At 46.4% G+C, this 14975-nt stretch overlaps 1 protein-coding gene across 1 annotated transcript in view; it reads left to right on the top strand.

Annotated features, from left to right (window-relative positions):
* The window catches only part of LOC102558645 (programmed cell death 1 ligand 2), a 39987-nt gene extending 37367 nt beyond the window's left edge, over positions 1–2620 (top strand). Inside the window, exon 7 of the mRNA XM_006268902.4 lies at positions 1013–2620. Within this exon, the coding sequence (XP_006268964.2) occupies positions 1013–1092 (80 nt within the window). The 3' untranslated portion in view covers positions 1093–2620. The remainder of the gene's footprint in view (positions 1–1012) is intronic.
* The last annotated feature ends 12355 nt before the right edge of the window (positions 2621–14975 follow it).

Below are 14975 nucleotides of genomic sequence, written 5' to 3'. Positions count from 1 at the left end.
GGGGTGCTCACCAGGATCTTGGGGAACGTTTGTTCACCAGAGCACCCCAAGGGATGACAAGGTTAAACAGTCACAAACTCCTCCGTGACTGTTTCAGGCTGGACATAAGGAAGAACTTCTTTACTGTCCAAGCCCACAAGGTTTGGAATAGACTGCCGCTGGAGGTGGTTCAAGCACCTACTTTGAACGCCTTCAAGAGACATTTGGATGTCTACCTTGCTGGGATCCTATGACCCCTGCTGACTTCCTGCCCTTTTAGGCAGGAGGCTGGACTCGATGATCCTCCAGGGTCCCTTCCAGCCCTAGCGTCTATGAAATCTATGAAATCTAGTGAGATTACTTGTCAAAGTAACTGCTTGCTAATGTGAGGTGGGATTTTCAATGTGATCCACAGTTATCAACACTAATACCAAGAGCCTGACTTTCACTTTCATTAAAAGTTCTTTATTTTGCTCTGTCACTATGAAGGGATCAGAAAGATGCTTATGTATCATTTATGTTCATGCTGAAGCCCATTTTGAAACTCACATTGAAGTATGTTGTAACAGTAGCATAACTGGGGGTGAGCAAGAAGGGCATCTGCCTGGGGACCCAAGTTAGGTGCCTGAATCATGCCCCACCCCCATGCAATCTGTGTCCTGAACCATTGCCAGCCTGGGAACTCCCAAACAGTATCCAGCTGCTGTTGCATTAAGAGCAACACAGCTGGGCAGGCAGTGCAAGGCTCCCCCTGGCCCTGCTCTTGGACCTACCCCATATTTTCCCTTTCTCAGAACCTGTGCTATGCAGCCCCCCACTATCAGGACTGCATTGCCACCCCTTAACCCCTCCACCCCTGATCTCCTGCAGTGGGTGGGTGCCCATTCAGTTTGTTATGCCACTGCACAGTAAAGAATCCAAAATCTAAATAGGAATAAATATCTCGGTCTTCGAGGGGAGAATGCTTTTTTAATTATGTTTTCTTTCCAAATAATACTGTTTCTTTTTTTCTGTTTTTCTTTTTTTTTCAAAGGAGAGTTGAACACTCAGACACAGGATTTAATCTCAATGAATGTCACCAGTTCAAGAGGCAGCAGGGAAGAAAGCCTATAAAAACTCATCTGTCATGCTTTTAGTTTGCACTTTTCTGATCTCTCTTGGAGGCCTACCTAGGGAAGTACAGCACTTTAGTTCCAAGACAAACTGCACGTTTTGTTTTTGTCAGCAGTATTGCACTTAAGTGCTTCCCATGCCTTTCCATGCATCGTCTTTCAGAGTTACAGAGACGTATACTATTACTAAATGTAGCTGATAATTGTCAAGGGATTGTTTGAGGGAGTATTTCATACATTATGTGTTTGGGTAGATTGTTCTCCTGAGAACATAGTGTGCACCAACAATTGTATTTTCAAGAATCTCCTTCCTAGCTGGCTTGTTTTCAGAAGTGGAGCTGGGATACAAAGGCCTTGTCACTTTTTGTGGGACTCTAAATAAAAGCAATACATGGTAGCAGTTGCCTGGACAATCACCTACTGCATGCAAAAATTACTACACAACCATTTCTCCAGGACCAAACTTTCCAGCACTTAAAACTGGAAGTTACCTCAAGCACCAACAACAGGGAATAGACTGAAGAAATTTTCAGAAACCCAAGGAAGCTGTTGAGACTAAAGCAAGGAAGAGTTCCCCCACCCCAAATTCAACATTATCATCACAGAACACACGGTTTTCTGTACGGTTTCTGTTAACCTTCACATGCTATTGCTAATTTGTGGCAAGTGGATTATATGATATTTGTTTTGGAGAGGTAGGTAAGCAGTTACAAAACAGATGATAGTACTGTGTCCACATATATAGCTAAATGGTTTTGCTCTTGAGCTGGTTTACTAACAGCATTTGCTTAAAGAGGTATTTCAAAACAAAAGCAAACACTGAGTTCCATACAGATTTCTGGGCTAAATATGTCTATTGGCCGGGCTACAGTTTTTGTCCTTCTCAGGAAGAGACCATTAGTCCTCTCTATATAAGCCGCTGGATGGAGACTTTATATCCCACCAAAGGAATGTGTTGTAATGCCTGAATCGACTATGAATAAATTGTGTACGTAGGACCAGCACGTTCCTTCTGTATTACTTCAAGATTTACCTCCTGAATTGGCACCCAGTGGTGAGCCAGAAGTCACTGGCAAAACTTGATGTAACATGTCTCTGGAAAACTGGCTTCTGTGCAGTGTCTCTTCCAGAAAAGCAGATGTTGTTTGACAGAATGTGGTAGGCAGAAAATTAGACAAACCACCAAGACCAACGTTCAATAAGTTCACTCCCCAAAAAAACCCTGGGCTTGGAGATAACTACATTTTCCCAGAATGCCTTGGATTAGCTTTACAAAGGTTGCTATACACCTGGATTTGGAGGGCTGAAGTCTGGCTCCCCAGTATCTTGCACTTTGTGAATGCATTTATACTATCACCAGGGCAAAGTGAGTCTACAACACTATTAGCTGACCAGAATAATAGCATGTTTTCATCCATTTTGCAGTTGCCTTGGTATGTTGCAATAGCTTGTTTAAAGATTCAACATTAACATAGATTGTATGAGTATTAGCTGCTAATGGGGAAACATAAAGTCTCTTCTATGGTTCATCTAGCTGTCGTGACTTTGTTTTTTGTGTGCTGTGCTTTTAAATGTCCAGGAACCTGGTGTCTGTTGGGATCAGATATTTGGTGCTGAATTTGGCTGAGATGCATCCTGTTACAGAGGAGGCACACACTGAGCCAGATTCTGTTGAGTAACAAATCACACAGGACATCATTGAGCCACTTATGACTCCAGGTGCATGGTAGAAGAGCCTGGTGACAGTCCTAATTTGCAACATCTGGCAATGCAACCTAAGGGACCATCCTCCACTGCGGGTAGTCAGAGGATCCAGCCATTTCTCCTCCCCACTCTAGGGGTGAGATTATATATTACAATTAGACCATGTTAAGAGTACTTAAAATTTAAATGATCACACATTGACGCTCATCAACAAGTGCTAAGTGCCCTTCTGGTGTTTTAAAGATATGCCACTTTGGGCAAGGGTTATCTTTGAGCTGTGCTAGCTAGCTAAACTAAAGTTAACTTCTGGGTGCTCACCTGAGATAAAACCACCAACTTGCAGTCCTCCAGTATCCCAGGAGGCATTGCTCCTAGGTGAACTATCTATCATTCAGGACTCTACAGCCCTGGACTGACATTTGGGAACAGCTGGGTAACAGGTATGTGGGGATAGGGTGAGCGGGAAGGGAGGGAAAAGTGGTGTAGAGGTAAGATTGAAGAGGGGAGTGGGTAGGTGGATGGGGAGTTTCTAGATTGCTGCCCCCCTTGCCCTCTCCACCTTCAGACCACTCTCCTGCCAGCTCAATTGCCCCCTCTGCCACCCACCCCCAGATCACTGCCCTGCCACTCTGATCAGCCCAAGAGTGGCAGCAGTGTTGGTGGCAGGTTTTCACCTTCCTGTCTGTTCCTGGGGCCCCTGCAGACCATGCTGCCTCTGCACACCCAGATCCAGAACCCATCAGGCCCTGAAACTGAAGGGGAGGGAAGCAGGAGGAAGGGCAAGGAGCTGCTGGGAAACTTTCAGGCCCAGGGAGGGCTGAATCCAGGTGTGTGGGGGTGGCACAGGCTGCAAGGAGCCTGGGTGCAGGCAGGGAGGGGAACCCCCCCACTACTGTCACTGCTACAGCTCTTGGTCTGATTGGGGGTGGCAGAGCAGTGATTCAGGGGTGGAGGTGCAAATCGCAGGATGGAGGGGGGCTCTGGGGGCCGATGGGGGGCAGTGAGGTAATTTGGGTGGCAAAGGGGACAATTTAAGGTAGCAGGGGCCCCTTCACTCACCTCCTCCCTATCCTGGCCTATACTGTAGCTAGAGAGCCATCAAGCAGAGTAGGCATGGAGCAGACTTGCATTCCCTAGCCATGCCCCTGCTCACCAGCCTTCTATCAGCAGGTCTGAGCAACACACACTACAGAAATTATTAACTCTGAACATGTGACTGATCACTAGCACTAGTTTCATAGATGTTTCACAGAGGTTTATGGGTGAAGGGACCTTGTGAGATCATCAGGTCCAGCACCCCTGTTCTGGGCAGGAAAGACTGCTGGGGTCAAATAACCCCAGCAAGGTGTGCGTCATCTCCTTTTGAAGATCTCCAGGGTAGTTACCTGCACCACCCCTGCTGGGAGTCTATAAATCCCCACTGGGAGTCTATAACCTTCACACAACCTAACATTCCTTAGAATTAGCACCTGCTAATTCAGGTGGAGGGCCGCTTACTGAGTTTTGGCAAGCTATTGAGGGCTGCATGACAGGCAGCCCAGGGCAGATAAATATTAATTTTGTACATTTTTTAGGGGCCCCACGGGCCAGATAGAATGGTCTGGTGGGCCACATCCAGCCTCTGGGCCGCATTTTTCCCACCCCTGCTCTAACATGTAATCTCACCCACCCACACTGTAGGTGCTAAAGAACAATTGGCATAACACCAGTCCCTACACCCACAAAGGGCCCTCTCAAATCAAGAGTACATTGTGCTTCCACAGAGACTTTACTTTTGTTTTTTCTTGTTCTTAAAATGATTTGTGTTGGAAGTTTGTGTGGGCTCTTTGTGTCAGGAAAGATCAAGCATACTGGCACTGAAATGTGATTTTGCTTATGATCTCTCCTTTTTCAAATAAAGAGAGAGATTCTGTTTAGCATTACTTTTCACTGAATCATCAGTGTTGACTTGTCCTGTACACAAATGTGGAGTCTGGCCCTGTGGAGAGCACAGGCAGCAGGCTCCACCATTATATTGTAAGAAGCATTATTTTGCAGGCCCCCCCCATACTTTGTGAATCAAGCTGATGGCAGCTGCCCTGCATAGGCATAACATTTTGGATGGTACCTACAGCTCTGCAACCCACTTCATATAATCAAAGGTACAAAACCACCAATTCCCTCAGTGCGTATCTATGAAAAACCATACTCTGGTTTGCATTTTTGCACTTTAGCCCACATTAAACAGAGCCTATCTGTGCTACAGTAAAGAGAAGAGAAACTGAAACAAATTTCAGCTTTCATCAAGTGAAAGTCAGCTGCTTAGCCAATCTGTATTTTCCTATGCACTCAAGCATGAGCTGGCTTTTACTGTAATCCCTTGACCATCTGATATGTGTGTGATGAGTCTTTACTTTCTGCTTCATCTACCGTTCTCACAGTTGTCTTCCTGGAACAGCTGAAGCAGGAGTTTTCTGGCTTAGGTAGAGAGGTTAAGTCCAAAGAACTGTTTATCAGTTTCCAAAGCATAATGAATTTAGAGCTGTTCTCATACTAGAATTCAGAGTCTAAAAAGATTTTAAATACCATACAGGCTGCCGTTTGCAAAGTATGCACAAACCTACAGGATATTACCCCAGATTGGGATTATAGCTTGTTACATTTGATACCTCTCACTGGAGCCCTATTAGTCTGTTATGAACTCATTCTGCATCCCCTCCTTCCCTTCCTCCTCCCTCCCCTTCCAAAGAGCCCATTATTCATGAAATGCTAAGAGCCTGGTTATTTTTCACAATTCAATATATAAAAACAAAACCAACCCCCTTCTCCCCAACATATTCCTCCTGACTAGCTGGGAGAACTCTTTGTTTTTGGTGCTTGTCAACAAGCAAAGCAGCCTTCCATTTGAAGCTGCAGAGACTGATGGGGTAGGTGGTTGATTGCTTTACTAAATCTTCCACCTGTATTTTCTACAGCTTTCACGTGCTGGCTCTAATGTAAAGCCTATCTACTGTTTTTGATGGGGTTGTCTGCCACAGAAGCATTGTGGGTGTGCTGCATTTTGCTTAGTGATATGGAACAAGGGAGAGAAACACCAGGTGGTGATTGGTGTCTTTATATAAGCAAACTAGCCCTAAATCCTATCCCATGCTGTTATAAATCTAGAATAGTCCCACTCCTGGGAGGTGATCTGGATTTGCACTGATGGCATTGGGGAGCAACTGCTGTTAATGACTTTAGAGGAAGTCATCTCTCATGCTGGGCACATCTACACAAGCAATTAATTTGCAGCAATAATTACTCCCAAGTGTGCCATTTGAACGTGCGCCTGAGACTGCAGCATGCTGAGCTAGGTTGGAGCAGCCCCAGCTGGCAGGGGCTGTTCCAACCCGGTTCAACATGCTGCAAAGGGGCAGAATGTGCTAGCCAGCAGGCAGTCCCTGCATAGAAGTGCCTTCATGCCTTAGCCAGCTTCGTCAGCACCTACACACACAGTGCGGCACACTAAAAAACTCCACTGCAAGATAGTACTTGTATTTACAAATATTACTCTGCTGTGGAGTTAATTAGTATCCTGTGGCCTAATAGGGCTGCATGTGTAGACATGAGACATTTACTGCAGAGCTAATTAGTCTACTCCACCATAAATGTCTTCTGTAGATGCACCCACTGAGAACAATACACTTTAATTGTTGGTGAGAAGAAAAGAAAGGTAGCTCAGAATGACAAGTAGCTAATGGACTGAAGGTAGGAGAGGGATTTCAAACAGCCACTCTGACCTAGAGAATCTTCACAATAAGGGAGAACAAGCTGTAACTATAAACTAAAAACTGGAATATCTAGTGTGAGAATGCTGGGTCCCAAATACAGAGCTCACCAGGCCGCTGTGTTTGGAGTACTACCACACTGGACCTGTATCCTTAGCACATGGACCATAGGAGCATTCTTAAACTGGAATTGATGATTATACACTAGCACCATGACCAAAAGAGACTTGGAGGTCTTAACTGACCACAAGATAAACATGAGCCACCAATGCGATGCCATGGCTGGCAAAGCTAACCAAACTCTGGCATGCATCCATTGATGCATCTCTAGCAAAACCAGGGACGTCATCCTTCCATTTTACTCGGCCTTGGTCAGGCTGCAACAGGAGTACTGTGTCCAGTTTTGGGTCTCCCAGTTCAGGAGGGATGTGGATAAGCTCGAAAGAGTCCAGAAGAGAGCCACCCATATGATCAAAGGTCAAGAGAGCAAACCTTATGAGGAGAGGCTGAGAGACATGGGACTCTTCAGCCTGGGGAAGAGAAGGCTCAGGGGAGACTTGATGGCAGCCTATAAGCAGAGGCAACACATAGAGGGTGTACGGGGGGTGCATGGGGAGTGCACACCCCCTGAGAGTTCTGGTGCCCCCCCCCCCCCCAAGAGCGAGTGCTCTTGGCTTAGGCAACAGGCGGGGGGGGGGGTGGCCAGGCGGAGCACTAGTGCCCCCCCGAGAAGTACCTCTGGGGGGGCCCGCCCTCGCCACCAATGCCCATGTCACTACCTGAGGGCGGTTGCTGTACTCCCCCCAGCCTCAAGAGGCACACATTGCCTATGCCTTTAAGTACATAAGGGAAGTGCATCAGGATCTGGGAGAACACTTGTTCACCAGAGCTTCCCAAGGAACAAAAAGGTCCAGCAACCACAAGCTCCTAGAAGGCTGATTTAGATTGAACATGAGGAAAAACTTCATCACAGTCCGAGTGTCCAAGGTCTGGAACAGACTCTTCCCAGAGGTGGTACAAGCACCTACTCTGGACTCATTTAAAAGGTGCTTGGATGTTTAACTTGCTGGGGTCATTTTATCCCCACAGACTTCCTGCCTATGGCAGGGGGCCTGGACTCAATGATCTCACGAGGTCCCTTCCAGCCCTTAATGTCTATGAAGTCTACATAGAAACATTCCATTTAGTATAATATACCCTAAAAACTAAATCTCCTTAGATCACCAAGGCATCAAACTCTAGTGAATTCTTGCACAATCATGCCAAATAAAGTCAATTGCTTTAAAAAGTGAAACTGTTCAACATAAAGAAAGAACCTTTATGGGCTATATCCTGCTCTCTATGAAACCAACAGTAAAACTCCCATTGACTTCAAAGGGGCTGTAATCTGGTCCAGAAGCTTGAAGTTTAGCATCCATGGAAACTAGCCTGACTGCTTCTCACCCTTCTGGAGATGATAAGCATGTGGACATAGCTTGAAGAGGTTTCCCTTGCTGGAAAACTCATGGCTCGATGTCTAGTTGGCAGCTGGTGTCAAGTGGAGTGCCCCAGGGGTCAGTCCTGGTGCAGTTTTGTTCAATGTCTTCATCAGTGACCTGGAAGATGGCATAGAGTGCTCCCTCAGGAAGTTTGCAGATGACTCCAAGCTGTGGGGAGTAGTAGATACAGTGGAAGGTAGGGCTAGGATTCAGAGTGACCTAGACAAACTGGAGGGTTGGGCCAAAAGTAATCTCATGAGGTTCAACAAGGACAAGTGCAAAGTCCTGCACTTAGGACAGAACAATCCCACACACCAGTACAGGCCGGGGGCTGACTCCAGAAAAGCAGCTCTGCAGAAAAGGACCCGGGGGTTACGGTGGACAATAAGCTGAATATGAGCCAGCAGTGTGCCCTTGTTGCCAAGGTGGCTAACGGCATACTGAGCTGCATTGGTAGGCGTGTTGCCAGTAGGTCCAGGGAACTGATTATTTCCCTCCATTCAGCACTGCTGAGGCTGCATCTGGAGCCCTATGTTCAGTTTTGAGCCCCCCACTCCAGAAAGGATGTGGACAAATTGGAGAGTGTACAGTGACAGGCAACAGAAATGGTGATGGGGCTGGGGAACATGACTTATGAGGAAAGACTGAGGGACCTGGGCTTATTAAGTCTAGAAAAGAGGGGACTTAATAGCAGCCTTCAACTACCTGAAGGGAACTTCAAAAGAGGACAGAGCTAGACTGTTTTCAGTGGTGGCAGATGACAGAAGAAGGAGCTACAGTCTGAAGTTGCAACAAAAGAATTTTAGGTTAGAATTAGGAAGAATTTTCTCACTAGGAATGTAGTAAAACACTGGAACGGGTTACCCAGAGTGATGGTGGAAGCTCTATCCTTGGAGGTTTTCAAAACCTGGCTAGATAAAGCTTTGGCTGGGATGATTTAGTTGAGGATGGTTCTGATTTGAGCAGGAAGTTGGACTAGAGGACCTCCTGAGGTCCCTTCCAACCCTAACTTTCTATGAGTCTATGAAAACAACAAAAGTAAAAGTCCTTTAGTTCCCGAGACCTTGTGCAAGTATTTAAGCTCCTTCCCCTCATACATTTCTTCCTTTCCAAGAAAAGACGATTAGTTTTTGGAATAGCAAAGCTTAACAAGCCATATTCCTAAGGTAAATAATTAAACTGACCTTTGATAAAGTTCATAAAGTAATACCATGTATTTGGAATTTGTTGTCCCTTTATACCTTGACAAAATAACTTTGTGTCAATAATATGTTTGGGGTTGATTTTGCTTTTGCTTTATGTGTTTACTGCTCTCTTCCTGGAATCTTAGGTTTTTTTTACTCAGAATCCACTATCCATATTGGGTTTTCCAGCTGAGAAGTGAAATACCTTTCATGTAAACAATGTCTTTGCACCATATTTTGGCTTATGTTTTTACCCTGTAATAACATAAGCCAAAATATGTTGCAAAATCTATTAAGTGAAGAGTTTTTGATTAAATGCATTTTTGAAAAACATTCGTGTTACTCCTGCAGAGAGGCAAGAAAATACTTTGAGTGTCAGCATGTGAAGGCAGGGCTTACTGTGGTGTACTGAGGAATCTATTTACAGTTTATGTATCCTGGTTGAAATTATGAAGTTGTTAGTATGAAAACTGCTGCATCACTGAATGCCTGATGTATATGTGAAATAAATACAGATAACATACAATATGGCAAGGAAGGAACCTTAAGGTTTACTCTGACAGGATGATACCTATTCTAAGGAAGTTGAGTGGAGCGAAAAGAAGCTATTTCTTCCACCTTCTTGGATGGGTGAATTGGAAGTTGGAAAAATTCCAACAGCAGAATGAAGAAACCAGATGCACTATAAAGGGACATATAAACTTGAGAGAGTCATTGGGAGAGGAAGGGGAAGATTTGGGAAGGAAAGAGACAGGGATAGACAGGGTTTTCTAGCAGAAAGGGCATGTGTGTTGTAGTTGCAAGGCCAAAGAAAATGACATGGGCTGGAAGGACTTCAGAGTTTAGAATATAAGCCACCAGCTGCTGCAGAAGAATCCTAGAATGGGCACTTACACACATGTGGGGAGCCTGCTCTGACATGCTGCAAATCTGATTAATAGAGTCTTCTGGAGCACGTAAATTGACGTGCTCTGGCAGTCGTGTGTGTATCAGCAGTGCAGCACGCCTCTGCACTGAGAAAATGGCAGCGGTGTACTTTGAACTAAAACACATTCAATATGCTTTAGTTCAAAGTGCACTGCTGCCACTTTCTCACTGTGGAGGTGCACTGAGCCACTGATACATGTGACACATGGGTGCTTTTAATTAGTGTGGCTCGCTAATTAAAAGTGCTTGGCGCTGTATTAGAAACATGTGTAAAAATGCTCAGTGTGACCACCCATCCCTAACTGGGCAGGACAATCCTGGAATGGGAACATCAAGTCCCAGTCCTGGGCTGCATGACTCCCGGACAGCATTTGTCCTGGATTTGCAGTATTGTGCAGGGATCCAAGTTTTCTGTTCATTGCAGAAAACCATGGGAAATGATGTGTTTCCCCTTGCAGGATGGCAGTATTCCAGCCTGGAAGGGGCTGCTTGGGGCTGCCGGGAGCAGGACACAGAAGGCACCACATGCATGTGCACATACTTGCACGTGGCTAGGAATACAGCCAGGTAGCATGGAGAGCAGCTCCTTGCAGGTAAGTCTATGGGGGGGAAGAGAGGATAGGGGGTGCAGATTGAGTCCCCCATGGTGAGGGAAGGAGTGGGGCAGGAGCTTGGGATGCTGCCCAGCCGGGGCAGTGCACAAGGCCAGAGCCCAAGGCATGGAGCAGGATGGAGCCAAGGGTGGCTCATCTAGGGGGCAACTCCTGCTCTGTGCATACCCCCCTGGGGAAGGAATGGTGGTGGGCATGTGCCCTCCCAGATTTCTGCATGGGGTAGGGGCAGATGTGGGCTGCCTGCTGTGGGCTTGGGGCTCCCTACCCTGCTTCCTCCCAGCCTTCCTCCCTGACATGGCAAGGCACCCCCTGCCCACCCGGCAGCAGCGGGGATTGTGGCAGTGTGGAGTTGTGCCCCCCACTGCTGCCAGGCAGGCAGGGGGCACATGGCCAGTGCAGGGCTCCTGAGTGAAAGGCAGCTGTGCCACTGGTGGGGGAGAGGCGGGCATGTGTCCTGCTTTTCCGTTTTGAAAAGGTGGCCTCACTACCTAGAACCACAGGCCAAAGAATACTTTTGAGTGATGATGAAACTGAAGCAGGGAAGTGCACAGTAGATTTATTACTTTATGTTTAGATCTGTATATTTCTTATGCAGTAAAGAACACCAGTGATTTAGAACCATGCACAAAGTCAGTGTGTTATATGTCAGACCTATCATATGTCCCTGGAGCATTGAAACCTCCTCTTTAGTCCAAGAGCCTAGTTTAGGGCTGTCTACTTGGCGGTGTGTAGGCTGCATCTGGCCTGCAGCAGGTTAAATGCAGCCCATGGGCTCCAGCCCAGTCACCACTCCCCCCACTGCAGCAGCAGTTGGCCTGGTAAGCTCATTGCCTTCAGGGGCAAGGGGGTGGCTCAGACTAGGGACTTGAGCAGGGAGTTCATGCTGGGAGTTGGACTCTCTTGCATTGTGTGGGGGATGGGGAGTGGGCTTGTCCTGTTCATGTGGCGGGAGGGAAGATCACCTGCCCACGGCAGCAGGGGAGCATTTACTTGGCATGAGGTGGGGGCTTATGCTGTTCCAGCAGGGAATGGTGCTGGCACTGCCCTGGCTGCCAGTGCAGGAGGGGTCTGTACATGGGGAGGGGGCAGCACATGGCCACTGCACATGGCCACTGCAATGCGTAGCACAGGCCCCGTGACCAGCGTGGCGTGGGGCCCTGGGAGTTGGACAGCCCTGGCCTAGTGTTTGGGCACTTATCTACAGAGCAGGAGGTCTGGATTACAAGGCCCCCTCATGCTGTAAATATAGCCTGCAGTCTCTTTTCTTCATTTAGGGCATCTAGGAGCAAAAGCAGGGAAAGGGAGGCATCCCACAGGAAAGTCCTCAAAAGAAATCGACAAAACAAAGCCCCTGTTACCCTCCCATACAGGATTACTGCACTGACATTCTGAAGATGCCAAGCAGATGGACTCAGCCCGTGAGAATTAAGATAGTTTACATGCAAAAGTGTTCCCCCTTTGGTTCTACTCAGCTGGTTCTCACATGTTTGGGGATTTCCCAAGAAGACATACACAAATAAAATGCTTGCTGGTGTAGTTGACACTGAAAACATACTCTTGAAAAACATTCTCTAATTGCAATGTCATATCAGTAAATGTTGCAGGAAATAGTTCTGTTGATGGTGCAGAAGAATCAGAAATCTCACCATAACAGGGAAGAGCATGTGAAAGTGTTGTCTGGCACTTGCATTTCCCAAGGTGGGGTGGGTATCTCAGCCCTGGTCTACACTAACCTTTTTCCCTCTATAATTTTCTGTCAGTGAGAGCACTGGTGTTGATAAGATGGTTATGGTTATTGTAACTATAACTCTTGCCCAGACTCCACAAACATTTATACTTTGGTTTATCTGAATTCAACAAGACTATTTACCAGCATACATTTGCAGAATTTGACCTTATGCTAGGTGTGAAAGAATCCCCTTCCAGCCTCCTCTTTCTCTTTGGAGGTTGTCTGTTTCCCTTCTCTCTCTCTCATGTGTCTATCAATCTGGTTGCTAGGCAGCCAACTTGCTGTCTACATGATGGATCTCAAGTAAGAGGGTGTGAATCTTGCCCCTCCTTTGTTTTGAGCTCTGATCTCATGACATGGGGGCAGGGACTTAAACCCATGTCACCGCATTAAGTAACTATGTTTTCCAAATTGATTGTCTGGCACCAAATAACACCTGTCCCTGACTGGGTCCAGGTGGTGGGGTCAGGAGGGCTATTTAAGAGGGTCCCTTCAGGAAGAAGGAGGGAAAACATTTTTAAAATACACACACAGAAGCATGGACCTCTGCAGCATTCTCTCATTCTCTGGATGTGGAAGTGAGTAATTTACCAGAAATCTAACTAGGAACTTAGCTGGCTAATCTAGTCACATAGCAAAATGCTGACAAACCACTCAGATTTGCTCAAAGTTTTCTTTCTATATTTTGCTGTTGGTATTCCCCTCCCCCCCATCCCTCTTTGATCAATAAATGTATCTGTTTTAGTACACCTCACTATGTGTGCTTAAGAGGGAAGGGACCCGCTAAGGTGGACTCGGTGACTTTACTTTCCTCCCGCACAGGAGGCTCCTGGTGGATGCTTCAGGCTAATACAAGCACCCCAAGGTGCAACAGGGCCTGTGTATCCCAGGCAGCACAGGGCCCAGACAAAGACTTGAGTCCGGGTGGTGGCAGTGGTACCCCAGGCTTGTGGGTGTGTTCTAGGAAGGGAGTCGGACAGATGCAGGCACCCCAAGGGAGGCACTCAAAGTTTGGTTTTTGGTTGAGCTCAGGAGCGCCCCCTACTGGCCTGCCATGTAGACCTACTCTACAAAGGGGTAGCTAAAAAGGAGGTTTAAACACCAGCAGCCAGTCTGAGACAATAATGGGGAAAAAACTAGTCCAGACAAATTTAATTTTCCCTTGAGCATGTGGTTATGCAGTAGCAAGTGCACTTCCACGAAATTCATTGGACAGGGCTCTAGAAAAGTGACTCAGAAAGTCCTAAAATCTATTCCTGGTTCTGATATCCATCTATTGTGTGACTCTAAGTACTGATCTTGCCCCACTCTGAGGCCATTTATCTTCCTCCCCACCATCCCCTCATTGTACAAGTTTTTCATAGCAAGGCTTGTTTCTCACCAGGCTCAGCGCCCAGCACAATTGGTACCTGAAGGTACTAGTAAAATGTAAAAAACCTAGCTTCATGCCTGGAATACCAGGAGTAATAACAGTGCAGGTCACAGCTGCTCTCAGGAGAGGCTAGAAAAGCAGCAGTTCTAGGAGCAAGATGTGAATGATTTGTTGCAAAAACATTTTCTTATCTAGGATCTATAGTCAGCTAAGAAGGTTGAGCTGGGGAGTAGCTTTGTGTCATATGTCCAGCTAAGTTTTTCTGTGACTGCAAGATAAAGGCCTCCCTATGAAAAGAGATCTGACAGATGGCTCTTGTGTTTCTTGTAAGCTGATGAATTGCCATCCCGATACCTTTCATCTAAGGCTCTCCAAATGCTTTTCAAAGGTGTCTAAATGTTATAATATCCAATTGAGCATGGGAGAGATGACATGCAAGCAATCATGCTTTAGTCAAGGTGACACCATGGGCTATGAAGCCAGGTGCTTAAGTTCTAGTCCTCTGCATAAATCACTAGCCATTCTAGCTCGCCTCAACCCTACTGGGGTTTGTAGGTACCTGTAGGAACTATGTGAAATCTACACTTAAGAATGTGTGCTTTTAAAAATCACAACTATATTTTAACATGAGCAGAAGCATACCTGTGACACCCATTTGTTGGCACCTGTCCCTGTGATATCTGAACCCTGTTTTGAAGTACCTGACTTATTTGGCTTCAGGCCAACCCATTGCTACTCTTAAATATTTTGGGCTTTTTTCTAAATGAAGAGCATGCTTGAGGATTGAAACTCTGGGGGTTTGTGTTCAGATATGATTGATATTAAAAATAAACATTCTTCCAGTGTCAGTGAACTATGGATCTGTTGATCTGCAGGACAGTTTTGGATGCTTCTACCATGTCAATTATAGCAATGGACACTGACTTGGGAAGGAATAATTTCAAGAAGATAGCATCTGTTGCTCTGTGTGAAGTTTCGTGGGGACTTTTAAAATGTTCATTTTGAGGTGGAAAGAGCAAATGGGAGACTAAGTTGCTACTCATAGGTGATGCGTAGGGAGGACCTTGGCGGGGGGCATGTGCCCCTCCCCCTGAGAGCGCTGGTGCCCTCCCTGACAGCGAGTGCTCTAG

This window comes from Alligator mississippiensis, chromosome 3 (assembly GCF_030867095.1).
Source record: "Alligator mississippiensis isolate rAllMis1 chromosome 3, rAllMis1, whole genome shotgun sequence".
In the NCBI taxonomy this organism is placed as follows: Eukaryota; Metazoa; Chordata; order Crocodylia; family Alligatoridae; genus Alligator; species Alligator mississippiensis.
The sequence above is the reverse complement of the archived record's forward strand: the minus strand, read 5'-3'. Positions and strand labels throughout refer to the sequence as shown.